Source organism: Macrobrachium rosenbergii, chromosome 23, assembly GCF_040412425.1.
Source record: "Macrobrachium rosenbergii isolate ZJJX-2024 chromosome 23, ASM4041242v1, whole genome shotgun sequence".
In the NCBI taxonomy this organism is placed as follows: domain Eukaryota; kingdom Metazoa; phylum Arthropoda; class Malacostraca; order Decapoda; family Palaemonidae; genus Macrobrachium; species Macrobrachium rosenbergii.
The window spans coordinates 8763273-8785304 of record NC_089763.1 but is presented as its reverse complement, the minus strand read 5'-3'; the positions used below and the strand labels follow the sequence as shown (position 1 = coordinate 8785304).

Sequence of the window (22032 nt, the reverse complement as noted above, 5' to 3'; positions counted from 1 at the left end):
AATATCTATCGCCTAGCCTAACCTCCCGAAGACAACTCCTGGACAGGTAGGCTAGGACGCGCCAAAATAATGAACGAGAAAGAGCGCTAGCACCGAACCGCCCTTCCGAGATTGAAGAATCAACTGGTCAGGGAGGAAGGGCCTGCACCCATATAAAGGAAAGCTAAATATAATAATAATAGCCGATCGCTCCAGATCGAGCGAAAATTGAAACTATCATTAACAGGATCATAATAAATTAATAATCAATCGTCTAAAACGAAAGAAGATATTCACATGATAAAGCTGTGGACAGTCGCCAATCGTCTAAAACGAACAAGATATTCAAATGGCGGCCCGGAGCCGATCAGGCGTAAATAACAAACGGGACTTAATTAACCCGATCGAGTCCCAAAACATTCAAAATTGAATACTCAACTTGGAAGAAGATGCGCCTTGATCAACTGAAGCCATCATGGAGAAACAAAATAATCCTCAAAGAGAAAAAGATGCAGAATTGGCACCACGAAAAACCAACGTGAGTTGTTTTCAAAGCGTGCTATAAGCTGATGGTGCATTATGGGTAGAATTAGTAGTAGCGAGTGGTGAAGGACCGTTGTATCGGCACCTCTTAGGTAGAGGGGTTTTGGAGAGGAGGAATCTATTGGGTTAAGCATCTGTGGTAGTGGCTTCCACTCGCTCCTAGATGACATACCGACATCCTATAAGGATGTATTGAACCAGAGGTAGTAACTCTGGCATCCTATTAGCTGTATAGCTTTTTCTCTGGTATATCTAGCAATATTTATACCTAGAAATGTGTGCTATATAAGGACATTTCACTCAGCGACACAGGGCGATCCCAGAAAAGTGGCTTTTTATCCATTCCTTGACTATAGTAGTCTTCTGAAAATTTCCTTTCACACAAACAGTATCATTTAGTAATGCAACTCTGTAAGATTTTACTTTCTGACCTGCATGTAGCCTCCTTTCATTGTCATTTCTCCTACATTTCCTGATCCACAACCGTAGCCAATTTTCTTATTTAAAGCTTTTTTCTAGTTAATCATTGTATCACCAGTTTTTTTCCTTGCTGATGCACATACATTTATGATCACCAATTTTTTTCCTTGCTGATGCACATACATTTATAAATTTTCATTTGTTCCCATTCATGCATCCTCAGGTTCATTGTTCTTCCAATATACTACACTTTCTTTCACTCATTTAGCTTGTTCAATAATCCTCTCATTCACCACATCATACTTGTGGTTGCCTACACATAATAGTTTTGTAGAACTCGGCTAATCATCCTAATCTCCTAACTCTCTCATCCATAACATTTTATTCTTGTTGAACTTTTCCAAATAAAATTTTTCATGTTCCTTGAATAAGGTCTCTCTCTCTCTCTCTCTCTCTCTCTCTCTCTCTCTCTCTCTCTCTCTCTCTCTCTCTCTCTCTCTCTCTCTCTCTCTCTCTCTCTCTCTCTACGAACATTCTTGTTATGAACATTCAGATATATGAGCAGACAAAGTACGGTAATTGTTGATAATATTGCATGATTTAAAAATAGCAGTGAAAATAGTATAATCTATGACTCCTGAGTTAACTCGTGAATGTAAACATCAACAGTAAGAGTGCACTACAGTACATATTAAAAACCAACTTATGAGCAATTCAAGATATGAACTGCCATCCATAATGTAACTTGTTTGTAAGTTGAGTAGTGATTGTATAGTAAATTTTATTATCCAAGAGACTTCCCCAGTCAGAACACTTCTGTGCAGTTCCTACTTGCTTTCAGTCACTTCACACCTCACCCTCACTGCTGTTTGTCTTTTCCTCACAATTTATCTTGATATATATGGAGAATCATGTTTCCTTTTCTTTTTTCATCCTTTCCCTACACCCTACTTCACTTTCATTCACTGACATTGCAGATTCATTCACTTGCTACCTTTTTTTTCTTCTACATACTCTTTTGTTCTCCTCAAGCAGCACCTTGTATAGTCAAAAGCTTCCTCGTCATTTCAGCCATTTTACTTTCCATCCTTTCTTCCATTCTTTTTCTGATGCACATTCATTTTTCCCATGTTCTTTTCCATCTGCTTTACTAGCATTCTCAATTATCCATTTTTCTTCCACAACCTTTCATATTCACTCTCTTTACCAACTCATCATTCAAAGTCTTGATTTCCTCTTGCATTTTGTCCATTTTCTGTAGTTTTACTCACTCTCACTTGACAGAATCACAACTACACTTACCTCTGACCTGCTCCCCACTCCATGATCCCTCAACTCCTAATCTTGAGTTGCCCCATTTTGGGCGTCAAAATATATACAGGTGGGGTAGATATGTTAAGCAATTTGAATATTCCCACGTGTAAGAATTTCACTTAAAACTTATATTTATTACTGATATATACACACGCACATACAACCACACATTCATACAGCTAGTACTTATACACTGCTTATGTTAAAAATTTATTTGCAAGCAATATGCCTGTACTATGAAATCCCATCTTATATATGAAATAGCCCAGCTACTTCAGCAATTGTGCATTTACAATATTCTTCACACCACTGTCCATAGACAAATTTTTGAAGTTCCTACTTAAATACTTACAGGCAGTCCCTGGTTATCAGCAAGGGTCCCATTCCGATTGCTTGACAATAAGTGAAAATCGCAGATAACCAAAAATCTGCAATTTTTAGCACTCATCAGTGCCTATAACTGAGTATCGGTGCTGGTAACAGTAGATTGGCGCCTCTGTTAGGTATATATCGGCGCCAGTAAGCGGAAATTGGTGCATATTGGCGCCGAAAGTCACTAATTTTCATCGCTAGACAAGAGGCAAAAAACAGGATCGCCAATACCGAGACCACTGATAACCCTGGACTGCCTGTAATATGAATTTTGAAATTTTCAGAATAGTTCCTTGGCAACCCAACACCATGATGAATGTTGAAATTTTCAGATTAGTTACTGGGGAATGCAACACCCTGGCTCAGTTTTACGCAAAATTGCTTCAGTCAGTTTACATAAAAAACAGACCTTGAATTGAGGCTGGAAGACAAGAATTCACAATATGTAGAAGTAAAGAATAATCTTCATTCATTTGGTTTGCAGAGTTGGCAGCCACTTTCCTATGAGGGTGCTGTTGGGGCTACAAGAAATATCTCTTGGCTACCAGCCAGAAAGGAAACTTTTTATAACTCATTGGGTGAAGTTGACCATTAAACAATATACAAAAATAATTTACAAAATTAATCAAATATGATTCTTCTTCTTCTTTAACGTGCTTTTTCCCATTTTTTATTTGGGGTAAGCACGATGCCTTCTTTTGAAGGTCTTTGATTTGGCGTTGGGGTATACCGTAGCCTCGATCGGCTGCCCTGTCTGACGTCGCTTAGACCCCGGTAGTGCATGTGTACATGTATCGTACCAAATCCCCAGCTCCCTTTCTCCCAGCAGCGAGGAGAGTTGAGCGGTTAGGTCGACAGTTCGAGACGTGTGAGGTGTCTGTTATATATGATAAAAATTAGTAATAAAACTTTCCTAGTCACAAACCACCATTGCTTAGGCAGTGGATGATTTTCTCCAGGACTGGTCATGGTTAGATTCATATGCCTCTCTGCCCATTGCAACCATAAGAAAAGTTCTCAACTAACAAAGAGAGTCCAGGAACTCTAGGATGACTAGTAGTCCCATGGTGATCACAAATGGAATGGTTTCTAGACCTGTCTCTGTTGGTAGATCTTCGAATCCTTCCTTTCAGGAAAAACTTACTCAAATAACCAAATGCCCTGAAGTTTCATCAAAGCCTCCACATGTTCAGTTGATTGCATGGAGACCATAAATTATCTCTTGCAAGTGTCAGGTGTTTCTAAGGTGTCTGTGGAGCCTGTGCTAAAGTCAAAAAGAGACTCAATCTCTGATTTGTATTAAAGGCAATGGTGTGTCTGTTGCTCCTGGTGTCACTGGGGGATGTCCTTCGCCCATACCTGTAAAGATAACACTATCAGATTTTTCTGTTTCTTACAATATGTTAGGAAGCTATTGATTTCTACCATTAGAGGATATAGGTCAATGTTTTCCTCTGCAGAATCATATTCAGATAGATTTCGTTGACAGTCTGGACCTTATAGAGGTCTTCAGATCTCATCAGACTCCAAAATCAACCTCTGTTTTGGAATTTAAATGTAGTCTTAAAGTTTTGACCAGCATGAGCCCTTGGAAATGGTTTCTTTGAAGTATTTAACTGCAAAGACACACTTTTTGTCAGCTCTAGTGACTGATATTTGCAGGCATTTTCATGAAACAGGTTTTTTTTTTCAGTGGAGATGCTATTCTTTTCTTTTTGCCTTTTTCCAAAGCAAAGAATGACATCAAGGCAAAACTTCCTTCAAGAGTTGTCAGAATTCTGAACTTGTCCTCCTTTGTGGGTAATGAGGAAGAGGCCGTTTTAGGCCCATTAAGGGCAATTAAATTTTACAGTACTTGGATACATTAAATCCTATTAGAGGCAAAGTTAACCCATTGTTTTGTGGAGTTTAAAGGCTTAACACTCCTGTCTCAAAAATATGAAGTCCTTCATTCACTGTTGGTCAAATTAATCATTGAAAATCTTAATCCTGATCTGTTAATTTTGCTAAAGGTAAGTATTTATAATGTGAAGGATATTGCTGCTTCATGTAATTTTTTGGAAAATTTGTCTGGAGGGTGAAGTTAACTCAGCACAGAGGGTGAAGTTAACTCAGCACAACGGATTTTAATTCTGTAGCACAATGAAGTTTAATTCTGTTTTTGTCATACATTACCTTAAAGACGTGGAAATTTCTTTCGAAAATTGCAAAGCCCTTAGTCTCAAGTCATAGCATGCATAGTCTTTTCCTTAACCGAATGAAAGTGCTGCCATGTATTCTCTTTCCTGAATTTTAAAGCCTGTTCTTGGGTGATGGAGAGTATGAGGGTATACTGTATTATATTTATAGGAGCCTATCTTTGGAGCAATAAGTATTCTTTTAGTTTTGTACTGTCATTTGTTGGGGTGTCTCATTAACACCACTTATGCAGAGGTGATTTTCTCCGTAAGGCTACTCTTACCTTGTTGTACTCGAGAGTCTTACTCTGTGAGAGGGATTCATCCTCTGGCAGCAATACTTTCCAGGAAGGATCCCAAGTCAGGTTAAAATGATTTGGGTTTCAAGTAAGAAACTTGTAGTTTACTTGGCTGAGTGGCTTCTTGTCTAACCACTCATCCCCATTCCTCTGTCAATATGGAGATCAGCTATTTTTTATATAGTATGTCAGATTCATCCCAAATTATGTAAGTGTTCATAATAGAATATTGTGTTTGGTTTCTTACCTACTTTTAACCTGTTAAGTGTCACTTATAGGAGATGTTGCTGCTCCTGTATTGTCGCATTTTCTTGCTCACAGAGCAGGCATTTGGTCTCTGCCAATTTTTAGGCTTTTTTATATGTTCTTTTTTATTACACTGATATTGTTTTTTGTATAAACATATTAGGATAATAAATAATGTACAATGAGAAAGGATGAAAGATTTTATTTTGCATTTTTTATCTTACAGATTACAAGCATGAAACATAAAAGGGAAAAAATTATTCTTTCTTACGCCATTCCCTGTGACATAGCGCAAGTAGAGCAGTAAATGGTTTCATTTCATTTACATTTGTTTCTTACTGTATTAGTGCACCTGATATTGTAGTGAAACTTTCTATATATTCGTATAGAAATTGGTCTGCAAATCTGTTCGTTACTGTTACAATGTGCTCCATGACTTCATCATCTAAAACAGTGGTTCCCAATTGTTTCAACTTCATGGACCAGTCAAGAGAGTAAAAAAAAATTCTGCGGACCAGTACATACATCCAGGCATACACTGGCATTTAATTAGTCCAAATAATCATCAAAAACAACCAAAGACATAACAAATGCACATATCCTCAAAATATTTTATTTACTTTTTTAGCAATTCAAATTTCTATGTGAGAATGCCATGTAACCATAATGTATAATTGTATATTATATGTTTCACATTATAAAAAGCAAATTGATTGAAAAAAACTCCAAATCAAATGCATGCCATGGTGGTAAAAAAAATACTACAGTAGAAATGGGAGTCATGGTGACAGATTCATGTATTCAATTGTATTGCAAGGAACTATCAATACACCAAAATGTAATATTTCATATTTAACAAATGAAATGAGAAATAGGCCTATATATATAAGCAATAAAAATACACTTATCCAAATCATGCTTCATATTTTACCGTTCAAATTTTATATAATTTCATGTTTGTGCAAAACTATTATAATTTATAATTTAACTGATTCTTGAGTGTATATAAGACCCAGAAATCCAAGAGGATCTAAATATAAAGGCAATCAAAAACACTTATTAGTTAGCTTAACCAGGGTAGCTAAATTAGTGAGATTTCTGTGCTTGCTTTGCTGAAACAAGCTTCTCAAGACGTGGTTCAATGTCACTAAGTGCAAGACGAAGTGGCGATTTTATATTCAGTCTGTTTCTACATCATCTGCTAATTCACCAATCCTCCTCGTTACCGTAGTATTTAATAGGGATATGTTATCACAAATCTTAGCGAGAGATGACTCGCCAAACATTTCAGCACATAATATATCTTTCACATATGGCATTATTAAGTCTTCTCCAATACTGTATGTAAGGCTTTTTAGCTTTTGCAATGCGAAGCGACACTTTGTAAGAAACTCTCAATGCAGCCTGATTTGTAGAGACAAATTTCTGGGGGCTTTTTCTTTCACACTTAAGTTCCTTAAGCTTTCTTTCAACATATTCCTTAGGTTTCACTGCCAGTTCACTGTGATTTGTACTTAAATGTCTTTTTAGCTTGGACGGTTTCAGTGCATCATTTTAGAAAGAATAATGCCACATACTATGCACTTGGGTTTGTCGCATTCACCTTCATTTATTTTAGTAAACCCAAATTTTGTATATGAAGAATCACATTTCCGAACAAAACTACGGCTAGCTCGTCTTTTTTTAATCTCTTAGTTGGAGGCTCACTTGTCCCTTCCTTCATGACGCTGTTCACGTGAGCATCTCATCACTGACGGAGTGACCTGTGATGTTAGCAGTTGCATTAAATTTCGTTGCAGTCTTCATCATCGCTCACTAATACAGTACTGTTAATCCTGTGGCCATTATCAATTGCTGAAATTGCCTTTGATTTGTTGAAATAACTAATTACGGAAGTTTGTTTAGACATGACTGCACCAAAACAAACCCTGCGGCAAGTCCTGCTTCCCGATACCTCAAGATCAGGCGTGCTGAGAGGCGGACAACTGCTCACCATCGGGTGGGGGAGGGGGAGTGGCGCCACTATTAACGGGCGTTGATTGTACATCTCTTATGTAGTATGTCTGTCCTATAGGCATATACAATTAATAGTCACACTCAATATATTTAATTTTTTTTATAACAACTGCTTACTTGAAATAAAAATGTATAAAGTTAGTTTTACAGATTATTATTTTTCTTAGATTATGAATAAAATGATAAGTAACAGGTAGAGCAATTTGGCGGACCAGCAAATCATGCACCACGGACCAGCACCGGTCCGCGGACCATAAGTTGGGAACCACTGATCTAAAACACTTCTAAAAGAAAAACTCCACGGGGTTTCACTCACCTTGAACAATAAATTTCACAGCTTTGGGCAAGTGGAAAGTAAAGGGACTCCTCTCTGTATTGGTTACTGTCCAGTCACTTAACAATGCGGTGCTTGAATCTAAATTATGGTTTTTTTTTTTCAGAATCTGATAAATCTTATTCAGTCTATGTTAGAGGCTTCTGAGCTGCTACTCTGAGTCTTGTAGTCATCATCAGGTCTACATTGAGTAGTGACAATATCTCTTCAGGCAAAAGATTTTTCTTTCGCTTTGGAACACTCATTATGGGGGATAAATGGGATCAGAACAAAAAGAAATCAGTCATTTATCGATGAATGCCTGAAGCATAGCAGGAGGCAACAGGTAGAAGTCCTCTGCCGGACTTCTTCCGTTACAAAAAAAGTTGCCATTTACCCCTAATTTAGCTCATAGTGTTACCAAATGATGTTCCTACAATTTATATAAGAGTAAAGTGTATTTCTGAGCTTGATCAGTGCGGCACTAGCATTGAAAGAGGGAGAACATGTTACTCCGTTGAAGGTGGTGTGATATGGGATTCAGGCGACCGAAATATACTGCTGGTGACGCTTAACAGGTTCAAGTAGAACTTTCCCAGCTTCCCCACAACTTATGGGTTGTCAAGAAAAATTCTGACGAGAACTAAAACATTTTAGACACACCTTATGGAGAACAGGTGAACTAGGCAGTCATCTGGGTTAACTAAGTGATTTTCTTCTTTATTTGAGTGCTTATCTCACCTACCAGTGCAAGGATGTAAGCTATCTTTAACTGTAGGTAATTATTCAAGTAATATATTTTATTATGATAATTTATATTTTTCAGCTCTGAATTTAGATGAACCCCTTCCTGGCAATTTCTCCAGTAAAAGCCTAGACAGAGTAGTAGAAAGTGCTGACAAAGCTGAAAAACCAGTAAGTTTCATTGCCCTTTTGAAAAAGTAATGCAAATCAAGAAAGTGGGTTCCACTTGAAAAATGGTGATGTTTGGTCATTTCATTTTTTATATTTTTATTTAATATTTTTACTGATATAAATATTTTTTTTCATTTGCTGCTGTTGAGTGTGAATGAGCTCAAAGAAGTAAAACTAGTAATAGATTTGCCCACATTGTAGTAAAGGTTCAGGATTTAGGTTAAGGATTTTCTTGCATTGTAGTAAAAGGTCATGATTCAGGTTAACCCTTTAACGCTGACTGGACATATTTTACGTCGACAAAAGTTGTCTGTCGGGTGCCGAGTGGACGTAACATACGTCACCTACAAAAAGTTTTTTTAAATATTCGCGGAAAAATACTTATAGGCCTCGTTTGCAAAAAATTTTAAATCGCGCCTTGAGGGATGCTGGAAGTTCATGGATCATGCTGTTGTTTTGTTTACAAGCGTGACCCAGCTGCGCATGCGCAAATTTCTTTCTTATCCCAAAAGAAAGCATCAGCTAATTCTGCTGAAAATCTCAGAAATTCTTTAGTCACTTTGTCGTAATTTTTGCGCCGTTTTCTATTAGCCTTTACATATCATAATTTTTGCACTGTTTTCTATTAGCCTTTACATATTTCATGTAGAATACAACAAAAAATAACACATGGTTGTAGCTTTTATCAGTTTTGACATAGTCATATAAATCATGATAAGTGCCAAAATTTCAACCTTCAGTCAACTTTGACTCTACTGAAATGGTCGAAAAATGCAATTGTAGGCTAAAACTTTTACATTCTCGTAATATTCAATCATTTACCTTCATTTTGCAACAAACGAGAAGTCTCTAGCACAATATTTCGATTTATGGTGAATTTTTGAAAAAAACTTTTTCCTTACATCCGTGCTAACTCTGCTGAAAATCTCAGAAATTTTTTAGTCACTTTGTCGTAATTTGTACACTGTTTTCTATTAGCCGTTACATTAAGTTTTATATATGAAAATGTGCGTAATTTCATGTAGAATACAACAAAAAATAACTCATGGTTGTAGCTTTTATCAATTGTGACATATTTTCATATAAATCACGATAAGTGCCAAAATTTCAGCCTTCAGTCAACTTTGACTCTACTGAAATGGTCGAAAAATGCAATTGTAAGCTAAAACTCTTACATTCTAGTAATATTCAATCATTTACCTTCATTTTGCAATAAACGAGAAGTCTAGCACAATATTTCGATTTATGGTGAATTTTTGAAAAAAACTTTTTCCTTACATCTGCGCTAACTCTGCTGAAAATCTCAGAAATTTTTTTTAGTCACTTTGTCGTAATTTGTACACTGTTTTCTATTAGCCATTACATAAAGTTTTATATATGAAAATGTGTGCAATTTCAAGTAGAATACAACAAAAAATAACTCATGGTTGTAGCTTTTATCAATTGTGACATATTTTCATATAAATCACGATAAGTGCCAAAATTTAATCCTTCAGTCAACTTTGACTCTACTGAAATGGTCGAAAAATGCAGTTGTAAGCTAAAACTCTTACATTCTAGTAATATTCAATCACTTACCTTCATTTTGCAACAAACGAGAAGTCTCTAGCACAATATTTCGATTTATGGTGCATTTTTGAAAAACACTTTTTCCTTATATCCTCGCTAACTGCTGAAAATCTCAGAAATTTTTTAGTCACTTTGTCATAATTTGTACACTGTTTTCTATTAGCCGTTACATAAAGTTTAATATATGAAAATGTGTGCAATTTCATGTAGAATACAACAAAAAATAACTCAATTGTGACATATTTTCATATAAATCACGATAAGTGCCAAAATTTGAACCTTTGGTCAAATTTGACTCTACTGAAATGGTCGAAAAATGCAGTTGTAAGCTAAAACTCTTACATTCTAGTAATATTCAATCATTTACCTTCATTTTGCAACAAACGAGAAGTCTCTAGCACAATATTTCAATTTATGGTGAATTTTTGAAAAAAAACTTTTTCTTATGTCCGCGCTAACTCTGCTGAAAATCTTGTAAGAGCCTGACGACGTCTCTTCCAAACACGTGTGTTCGTGTGTTCATCGTCCGTTGGAGTGGACAAGACAACAAGAGCATCTCGTTTTCTTTCTCTAAAGGAACGAGATTTCAAGTAACCATTGTTGTCTTGATGTATGTACAATCACCACTACTTGCATTGCCATGCAAGCATTCTAATCATGTACTCATAATGTTCCAACGAATCTTCTGTATCAAACTGTGTGTATGTTTCTGTTTGTGAAGACGCCAAACGTCTCGCCACTCCGATGGGTGATGAACGCACAAACATACGTGTTTGGAAGAAACGGCGTCAGGCTCTTACAATCTCAGAAATTCTGTAGTCACTTTGTCAAAATTTTTGCACAGTTTTCTATTAGCCGTTACATAAAGTTTTATATATGGAAATGTGTGCAATTTCATGTAGAATACAACAAAAAATAACTCATGGTTGTAGCTTTTATCAGTTTTGAAATATTTTCATATAAATCACGATAAGTGCTGAAATTTCAACCTTTGGTGAACTTTGACTCGACCAAAATGGTTGAAAAACGCAATTGTAAGCTAAAACTCTTACATTCTAGTAATATTCAATCATTTACCTTCATATTGCAAGAAACGGGAAGTCTCTAACACAATATTTCGATTTATGGTGAATTTTTGAAAAAACTTTTTTTACGTCCGCGCATTACGAATTCATGCATCATTTTGTGATAATATTTTCTCTGTGTTGCTTTGATTGTTTTACAATTTGTTATATACCAAAATCATCGCAATTTAGTGTACAATACATCGAAAAAAAAAACTCATTAGCTTTAACCCTTTTGCTCACAGCGCGATTTGTATACAATTATACATGAAATTTTTTTTGTGGTCATATATTCTAATATTTATATATGATAATGATATTTTTTTCATTTCTGATGGTTGCATACTAAACTTCAGGCAATGAGAAAAAAAGGAGCCAAAAATGAACTCTTAATCTTAAATACTAAGCGTGCTGTGATTTTTTGAAAAAAGTTTCTTTCCTCTTCGGCACTAACTTTCAAACCCCGTCAGCATACAGCAGACACTTTTGTAAGTAGAGGCTCGATGTTTAAGGGTTAACTCCATTTTATAAAGTAAAATTTGATGATTTAGAATATAAATCTCTACCAAATCCAAGTGAAGTAAAAGCAGTGAGAACAGTAAGAAAATATCCTTACTGTATGGGCACCTTTTCTGCAATGATATGATGATGATATGCTCAACTAAGGAAAAATAATTACCTATGGGTGTCTTTTCAATAGGGCACCCCAACCATCTGTGACTCAATAAACACTACTGCCTTAAAAATGAACGTACTGATGGCAGCAGAAATTCACAGTAGGTCCAAGAATGCAAAATGTTGATTGCCTGAATGAATCAATAGAAACAGTCAAATACCATGTAAGCACAAAAGGTAACAAAATTGATGGAGAAAATAATACTCTGCACCTAGGATGGTTGAAATACAATTGAGCAATAATCAGAGAAAAATGTTCATAGAACAGGCTGAAATGGTTTGGGCATAATGACAAGAAAAGGATATGAGTAGTAATCAGTTGGTGAAGTGGAAGGAGTTCCCCAGTGAGAAGTTTTAGTAGAGAAATGGCTGGATGCTAACCAGCAAGAAAGCCCAAAAGTGGCTAATCAGTGAAGAGATACAAAACATTCAAATAAAAATAAATCTCCTTGAGTTCATGTGCTCTTGAGAATACTGTATTTTAATAGAATTTTTAACTCCAAAGTAATTGGTAGGGTCAGATAATGTTACCATGGATTCTGGTTTCTGGTTGCTTACCCTAAACATTTCCTTTTTCTTCCATTCTCTTATGCTGAAACACAGTTCAGATGTCTGTACATTAACTGAATACTTAGGTAGAGATTGAACATTTGCCCTCAGCCTTGTGATTAACAGTGATGTGAAGAGATAAAGGTACAAAACTCTTAATCACAAGTTGAAGACTATGTTTTTCAGGTCTAAAATGAAAGTACAGTATCACTGAAATAGACAAAATGTCCTGTATCTTCACTTTTTAACTTTCAGAGTGAGATTTTGCTCGGGAAAGACGTGTTGGAAATGATTGCCGAAGAGTTGGATGAAAAGGAAACTAGTGATGGGGAGGGTTACACGACAGAGATTAATCCTAACCAAACCAGGAGAGGTAAAGGAATTTTGATCTTCCTTTGTAGTTTTAGTATGAGAGTTTTAAGTGGTTTAGATTTGTCACATTTTCAGTTGAAAGTAATCATTGTTCATTGAGAAAACAGTTTCTTCACCAAGACTATATTGAATGTTAAAAGGTTTTAGCTAAATTTGTCGCCATTTGGTTATAAATATTATTTTGTAGAGGTAGTGAAAGTCAGCATTAAAAGGGATGCTTTGTTAATGCCAAATTAGTTAATTTGCAAAACAATCTTTTGAGAAATGGGTGTTCCATTTTCACACATGAAATTTACAAGGAAGAAGAAAGTGTGCATACATTGAACTATCTCTTTTTTTTCCTTTCATGTGAGATATCATAAGCAAAAAATTCTGTGAGGATAACCCTTTTTATGTTTTAGTTTTAAGTTGCATATGACATGTATATGTAGTTACTTGTATTTTTTTTATATGAAAAGAGGAAAGAAACAGAATTTTCCCTCATCATTTTATACTTCATTGTCTTCTTGCAGTTGTTTGGTTAATTTGTGGTATTATTCTGAATGGAAGATTGGCTCTCTTTGTAATTTTCAAAAGAGTAATTCTTTTTTTTGTAAACAGAATATCAGGAAAGCATCAAGTATACTGTGCAAAGCACACTTGTAGTTAATTATTTTATTAGTCACAACATATATACAGGCAGTACCCCGGTTTGTGACTGGGGTTCCGTTCTGATGCAGAGAGAGAGAGAGACTAATTTTACTAATCTTTCCTAATTTTTCCTAATCTTTCCTAATTTTTCCTAGTTGTTGAAATGTAATTACAGCATGGAAAATATAAATAAAACTATAAAAAAATAAACACAGTACATGTTACATATGCATAAAAATCTCTTTCTGAGAGAGAGAGAGAGAGAGAGAGAGAGGGAGAAAGAGAGAGAGAGAGAGAAATACTACCCACCAGCTTTATGGTTGGCTAAAATCTCACCCTTCCTGCCAATAGTGTGTTGGGGAGAGAGAGAGAGAGGGGGGGGTTGGGATTGCTATAAGCTGTTATAGTAAACCTCTCGTATTCACGGGGATGCGTTCCAGACTCCCCTGCAAATCGTTAAAATCCGCGAATACTAGCTACCCCCCCCCCTCTAAAAGTGCTTATAACTGCCTATCTTGAAAGTTCAAATACCAATTGTATACTTAAAGTATCATCTTACTCAAAAATTATTATCCTATTACTGTACTGTATTTATCTTTGAAATTGTATTATTAATATAATTGCAAAGTCATCTTAAACATTAGTACCCTTAAATATATATACATACATTCTTCTAAGACTTCCAGCCAAAGAGAGAGAGAGAGAGAGAGAGAGAGAGAGAGAGAGAGAGAGAGAGAGAGAGAGAGAGAGAGAGAGAGAGAGAGAGATGTCAAACTGTCAAGTAAATTGACATTTACATTCCCTGAGAGAGAGAGCTGTCAAGTAAATTGACATTTACATTCCCTGGGAATCGCTATTTGTTTGTTCAGGATGTTAAATAATTTACTACGCAAGTGCATGGAAAATATTGTATTATATTATAACTATTATTTCTGAGCTCTAGGTATAAATATTGCTAGATATACCAGAGAAAGAAAGCCAACAGGAATGCTGAGGTTACTACCCTCAGAGCGATCACCTGTTATGTAACAGGTGTCGGTATAGAGTAGGGTGAGTGAATTTGTCCACTACCACAGGACCTAACTCTGTAGAATGTCCCAATGTCAAAACCCCGGTGCGAGAAAGAGCCGTTCCAGCGGCAACTCACCCGGACCTGTACCTGACGACCTGAGCGCCACCTACCCTCATTCCTTCTTAGCACGCGCTTTTGCTTGTGCTCTGTGTTCTTTTCAGCTAATTTGGAATATCATGTCTTCCGTCACTGAAATCACCGCCACTAAGTTAAGTACTCCTCTCCTAGCGGGGTTTTAGTTGTATCGAGGCTGTATTTGGCCCTTAATTTAATAATTATTGGGTCAAATATCGGGCGTTCTTCTGCGTTAAGCCACCCGCCCTTGATGACCTAGCGGTACGCCTCTATAGACCAGTTTAGTAGAGGTTTTGCTGGGTCATTTACATTAATGTTTCGTCTTACATTTGACGTTACCCCTTCAGGAAGTTCATTTTGGGGAATTTTATCTACATTGAGGGGGCCAGTGTGCTGGTATTAATACTGGTGTTAGTATCAGTTCTTTAGGGAGCGCCCTCCCACGGTTTTATGCTTTTAACCCCTTCATAAAGAATTTTTGGCTTTCGCTCGAGTAGATTTTGTTCCCCAAGCTGGTGTTGTCTTACAGTCTGTTTTTCTGAATTGTGATACAATGGATGACATGGATATTTATGGATTAATATTACCTTAGCTTACGTCAGGAGCGCCATTTTGGTTGCCCACTTCCTGTTCGCTTCGCTCGGGTAGAACATACCCTAGCACAAGCGTTTATTATTTTATAATTTTGATTTGTTTATGTATTGATATATAGTTGTTGGTTAAATTTTAGCAGTATATATTTGTGTTTTGTGGTACTAGCCTGACCCTCTCGTCTTAATCGGTGGGTTAGGCTACGTAGGTTAGCTTTGCTCATTGACTCTGCTCCCTTCTCTCCCGACTTTGTCGCTTGAGTCGTGGAAGGAGGTGTGGGCCAGTGAAGGGAGCGCCACGTTTGTTGTTCCATCCGTTGTTCTGCATGTTTTGGGTATGCTTGGATTCTCTGTTAATCCTACTCCCCCTCTAATGAAGGGAGAAGAGTGATTCGCAATGCATAGCCCTGTGCCCTGCATGTCGGTCTTCGGTTGGCCTTCTGAACAAAAATTTTCTCCCCTTCACAGTTCCCCCCTACCTCCCCTTCCTCCACTCTCTCCCTTTTTTCCCTATAGGCTTCGTCTTCAGGGAAAAGATGTGAGTTGGGTTGCAGTAATCCAATGTGCTTAGCCTAACCTCTCTTCGTAACTTCTGGCTAGTGTCTTCTTCTCCCTGCGGGGGGAGGCTCGGTACATTTCAACACCCGGTAAGGGGGTTGCGGTCAGTGTCTGGTGGTTCCCCCCACTCAGTCGGCCTTAGTATCGTGACACAGCCATGTCGTTACTCCCCCACCTTTCCCCTGTATAGCAGGTAAGGTGTTATCCCTCCCCGTGTGTGGAGCGTCGTCCTCTCGGGGTCGTCACTCTCTAGGGGGGGGACCTAGACGGGTCTCCAATCGGAGGTTGTCCACCCTCCTGGTATCCGTTTTAACGTCGCACACCTCGCTAGTGTTTCGTTCGTTCGCTTCCTTATTGGTTCGCGGAACTCCGGACACTTTCAGGGCCTACACAACCCTAGCTGACTCCGTCGGTACCCCCATTACCGCTAGCCTTTTCCACTCCGGTGGTCTTTGGTTTTAGTAGGTTGGCTTTACTCACTTTTGTTCTCCTATGGACGTACGAGAACTGCTCTAATAGTGAACCACTCCGCCCCTACATCGTAACCAATGGCGGGGGTAGCGGGGTTTCCGGGGTCTCAGTACTGGAATGACATGTCCAGCATTAAAAAACTGCTATTCCATGTATTTAACCAGCGAATTTTCTGCCGGTCTCCGGCACCTATGGCAATTTATATTTAATTCTAAGTGTGCATGACCTTAGGTTAAGGTATCTATATCATTCACGTCGGATTATATCCGGCGTCACTTAACTTACTCTGTCATGTTGCATGATTTTAGGTTAAGGTATATATTATTTCCGTCGGTTTAACTCCGGCGTTCCTTAACTTATTTGCCATGAATAATATATTTGTTTTGCTTCACCGGACTGCTCCGGTAGGACTAATCTGCTAATTGCATGACCTGTTATTTGTTCGAGCATAAGGCCCCTATCTCCGCCGGATTTATTCCAGCGTGCCTTCAGATAAGCATACTCATATGCAGTTTATCCATGCAGATGGTACGCTGCCAGGAGCCCGGTGCACCGCAGTGCTGCACCAGCCCTGCGGCCATGTTGTCTGCCGCTCCCACTCCGCTGCGCGCAGTCAGGGTGGGAGACTTGATCGTTTGGCACCGGGATGGATGTGAAGTGTGCTACGCTTTGTTTGAGCAGTTCCAGGGCGAGTCGGTAAGCCTAAAGTTACGGCCTTTAGTTTACCTGGTTCCTTGACTTATTTGATAGTTTATAAGGTTCTTGTTATATCCCTTATATATATTTTAAGTCCTTGATGTGCAATTAGTTAGTCCTTGTTATTTTCAGGCCAATCAAGCTTCTCGCAATGCTTCCTTGGCCACCCTTAGGAGTTGGGTGGCTGGCTTTGGGAGGAACGTCCCGTCGGGGAGGCCATATGTTCTGTCGGAGGCCATCTGTAACCTCCTCTTCCCCGGCATCCGGTTCGCTGCGGCTGTCCCAGCAGAAGTGGCAGCTCCTTTGATCGAACATATCCGGGAAGCGACGCAGCCCTCCCAGGATGTCATAGCAGCGGAAGTGTCAGCAGAAGTGGCGGCCATTAACTTGGACCTGGAGCCCATGAATGTGGAACCGGACCAGGAGGTAGGTAGGGAGGTAAGTGAGGCAGGGGAGCGGACTCCTTTTAATTCCCCTTCATCCTCTGTATCTTCTTTTCAGGGTTTCCAGAAGTCCTCCTACCTTGAGGATAGGTCGACATCGACCATCCGCAAGGTAAAAGTCACTAAAAGGTAAGGCATATAAGTCCTCTTCCTCCCGCAAGGCAACTCCCTTTCCCCCGGGGAAGTACAGGCTTCTAGCCCGACGGCTTCCGTTGCTAGTGACACTCCCTCTGTAAAGGGGTCGAGAGCAAGGGCAGCCAAAGCCAGCCCCCTCGTCAACCTGCTTCCAATTTCCAGAATTGGCAAGCATGCTGCTTGATACAATCAACAAGCAGATGGACGAGAGGTGGAAGACAGTATTGGAAAAGCTGCAGAGCCAGGAGACCAAGATCTCCGGGCTCGTGAGCTCCGGTAGGTCAGCTCCATCCTTCACCATTCCGACGCCTCCGCCTCTTCCTCCCTTTCGATAAGGGGAACCCTTGGCGCTTGGCTCTTCATGCTCCCCAGCATGAGGATACATTAACCATTGAGGGCCTAGGGACGCGCAGACTTCAGGAGTTGGAGTTCTTTCCTCCAGGTCTGCTTCCCCCCTACCCAGGCTTCACTAGATTGACAGAGGAAGCGTGGGTGAGAACAGATAAGGTCCCTAAGGAGACAGTCATCTTTCCTAGGGATCAGGCTCAATCTGCTCTGCTTCGCACCCTTGTGGAGTGGGAAGCAGAAAACACAAAGTTGACCCCCTTCAAAGGAAATTTTACGATGATTTCTTTGGGGGATAGGATCGCAACTCCTTGCATGTCGAAAGTGGCTCAGGCAACTGTTCAGGCATGCATGGAGGGTAAGTCGATGCCGCAGCTCCGGGAGACCGATCCCACCTCTTTGGTCCTCCCCGGTGACTCCGAATTCTGGAACGAAGTTCCGTCCACCTTTACGGCGGGCAAGCTGGACCCAGACTGTGCGTCCACTCTCTTCAGTGAGCAGCTTCCCAAAATTCCAGAGGCCCTCCTGAAGCCGGAGTTCGACGCTAGGTGTCGGCTGAGCCGTGCAATGAACTCCTTGTGCATGGCAGAGGCGACATCTGTGCTGTATTCAGATGAACCCTTTTTCCAGGTCTTAACTAAATCTCTGCTGGCGGAATTCCAAGCAGACCTGTTTGACTTTACAGTGGCAAGGACGAACTGTCGCAAACATATTTTTGCGGACGCCACTATTAGGCACGAACCTAATAAACTGATGAAAAGCTCGATTTGGGGGGCTAATTTATTCCCCGAGGACGAGGTGAACAATGTCCTGGCGGAAGCAACCAGAGCCTCCGCTCCCGGTGGGGTATTCCCGCCAAACGCAAAATCTCCGAGTCCTCCGGTTCCCATGGCAGGTCGGGAAAAGGTATAAGAAGTTTAGGAGGCCACAAACCCCAACCGTAGTTCAGGCTGTACCAGTCTCTCCGGTCGGTCAGCCTTCCACCTCAAAGGCCCAACCCCAACAGTTTGTGCTGGTGCAGCCGGCACAGCATTCCTGCCTCCCCACCTTTGTGACGTCTCCGCGTACAACCCAGCCTATGAAAGCCATGGTTCCTTTCGTGGCTTCAATAAAAATGCAAGGGGAAGCAGAGCAAGGGCTGCCTTCAGAGGCAAGGCTGCATTGCGGTCCCTCTCCGGGAAGAGGCGGCCGGGGCAGAGGAAGTAAACCTTCCCTTCCCAATGAGAAGATTCAGGTAGGCGGGAGGCTTTACCTGTTTCGGAATCAGTGGACCTTCAGCCCGTGGGCCCACAGTATAGTCTCCAAGGGACTGGGATGGAGTTGGGTCAAGGACCCACCACCTCGGGTCAGATTCCATCAACCCCCCTTCACAAGGCCTGCGGGACTTCGCGAAGGAACTACTCCAAAAATGGGCCATAAAGAAAGTGAGGCACCTGAAATTCCAAGGAAGACTGTTCAGCGTCCCCAAAAAAGGCTCCGCTCAACAAAGAGTAATCTTGGATCTGTCTCGTCTCAACCTTTACATACAATGTGACAAATTTCGCATGCTTACAATCTCTCAGGTACGGACTCTACTTCCTCGTGGAGCCGTCACCATGTCTATAGATCTTTCAGACGCATACTATCACGTCCCGATTGCAAGAAACTTCTCTCCTTACCTAGGAGTCAGGCTGGGAAGGCAAGCTTATGCATTCAGAGTCATGCCATTCGGGCTCAACATAGTGCCCCGAATATTCACCAAGCTGGCAGAGACAGTAGTACAGCAGTTACGGTCCCGGGGGATCATGCTAGCCGCATACCTAGACGACTGGATAATCTGGGCATCCACCGTCGGGGAATGCCGGAGAGCTACAGCCATAGTGATCGAGTTTCTGGAGTCCCTAGGCTTTCAGATAAACAGGGAGAAATCCCATCTAACTCCGGAGGCTCGGTTTCAGTGGCTAGGTATCCAATGGGACCTAGACTCACACAGACTGTCTCTTCCGCCAGCCAAAAGAAGAGAGATAGCCAAGGCTACCAGGCACTTCCTCAAGTGCAGGAAAGCTTCTCGCAGGACTCAGGAGAGGATCCTGGGTTCACTTCAGTTCGCATCTGTCACAGATCTGCTGCTGAAGGCAAAACTGAAAGACATAAACAGAGTGTGGCGGAGACGAGCCAATATCAAACTCAGGGACAAGGTGTCTCTAGTCCCTCCAGTTTTGAGGAAAAGACTCCGGCCGTGATCAACAGTCAAGGGTCTGTCAAAATCGGTGCCCCTTCAATTTCCTCCTCCATCACTAGTAATTCACACTAGTAATTCACAAGACAAAAAAGTACAAGGAACATGGTCCACAATGTTCCGCCAGTTCCATATCAACATCCTGGAAGCAATGGCAGTGTTTCTGACTGAAAAGGCTTCGCCCTCCCAAACAGATCCATATCAGGCTGGTTTTGGACAGTGCAGTGGTGGTACACTGTATAAACAGGAGGCTCCAAGTCGAGTCGTATCAATCAAGTGTTGATAGCCATCTTCTCTCTGGCGGAAAAGCACAAGTGGCACCTATCAGCCACTCATCTTGCAGGGGTCCGGAATGTCATTGCGGACTCTCTGTCCAGGTCAACTCCGCTGGAGTCGGAGTGGTCTCTGGACAGAGCCTCGTTCGATTGGATTTGCCTTCAGGTTCCAGGTCTCCAGGTAGACTTGTTTGCCACGGAGAGCAACCACAAACTTCCTTGTTATGTGGCCCCTAACCTGGACCCTCAAGCTCATGCCACAGATGCAATGACATTAGACTGGAACAAGTGGCAGAGGATTTACCTGTTCCCTCCGGTAAACCTGCTGCTGAAAGTGCTGCACAAACTCAATTCTTTCAAGGGGCAGGTGGCTCTGGTAGCTCCCAATTGGCCGAAGAGCAGCTGGTACCCTCTTCTGCTGGAGCTGAAATTCAAGTGTCATCTGTTACCCAGACCCAAACTGACACAAGTAGTACAAACGCGGACTGTGTCAGCTTCCTCAAGAATTCTGAATGCCCTGGCTTTGTGGACTTTATGAAGTTCGCCGCTCAGAGAGGGGCAGATATAGACCCAGTTAACACTCTGTTCTTGGAATCAGATAAAAGAGAATCTACTCTCAGGCAGTACGATTCAGCAGTTAAAAACTGGCATCTTTCCTTAAACATTCTGAAGCTCAGGTTATGACCGCGAATTTGGCAATCTCTTTCTTTAGGTCATTGTTTGAAAAAGGTCTAGCTGCAGCTACAATTACCACAGCTAAGTCAGCCTTGAAGAAAGTGTTTTTGCATGGCTTCAACATTGACCTAACAGACTCATACTTTTCATCAGTCCCAAAGGCATGTGCTCATCTGAGACCAGCAACCCGTCCTCACACGGTTTCTTGGTTTCTTAACGATGTTTTGAAACTAGCATCAGAAACTGATAATGATAACTGTTCATATTTGAGTCTGTTAAGGAAGACGTTGTTCCTAATTAGCTTAGCTTCAGGTGCTAGGATATCGGAACTGTCCGCTCTCTCTAGAGGTGTTAATCATGTAGATTTCTCCCGTCAGGAGAAGTTCTTCTTTCCCAGACCAAAGTTTCCTAGCAAAGAATGAAGACAATCAGGATAGGTGGTCTCCTTGGAAGGTTGTTCCTCTTCCACAGGATCCATCCTTGTGCCCAGTCACTACACTGAGGGCTTACTTAAGGAGAACTTCTCAGGTTTTGTCTGGTCCTCTTTTATCAGGGAAAAAGGTGGGACACTTTCCTTAAAAGCTATCAGACAACAGATTTTATATTTCATTAAACAAGCTAACCCAGATTCAGTACCAAAGGTACATGATATCCGGGCAGTGGCAACCTCCACAAACTATTTCTACAATATGAATTTTGATGACCTAAAAAAGTATACGGGTTGGAAATCTCCATCAGTGTTTAAGCGCCACTATCTTAAATCACTGGAAGCTCTGAAGTTCCCTACAGTGGCTGCAGGGAGTATTATCCCTCCCTCCTAGTTAGTCTTTCCCCCATTCCCCTCCCGCCTGCCTGCCTCATTTGCTTTCCCTGCCATCTTCTCCTGGGCCATGCATGCTTCACATCCTGGCCCTAGTTTATGTATATATAATTGTACCTGTTTTGCGGTGTTAGGTTTAAGTGGATTTGTACATTTTCTTTGTGTTAATCTTAAGTTTGAGTACTGTTAATTGTCTATGTTTCATA

At 40.4% G+C, this 22032-nt stretch overlaps 1 protein-coding gene across 1 annotated transcript in view; it reads left to right on the top strand.

Annotated features, from left to right (window-relative positions):
- The first annotated feature begins 454 nt into the window (after positions 1–454).
- Positions 455–22032, top strand: part of LOC136850999 (uncharacterized) — a 60204-nt gene continuing 38626 nt past the window's right edge. The window contains exons 1-3 of the mRNA XM_067124973.1: positions 455–517; positions 8409–8594; positions 12707–12824. Of these exons, the coding sequence (XP_066981074.1) occupies positions 455–517; positions 8409–8594; positions 12707–12824 (367 nt within the window). The remainder of the gene's footprint in view (positions 518–8408; positions 8595–12706; positions 12825–22032) is intronic.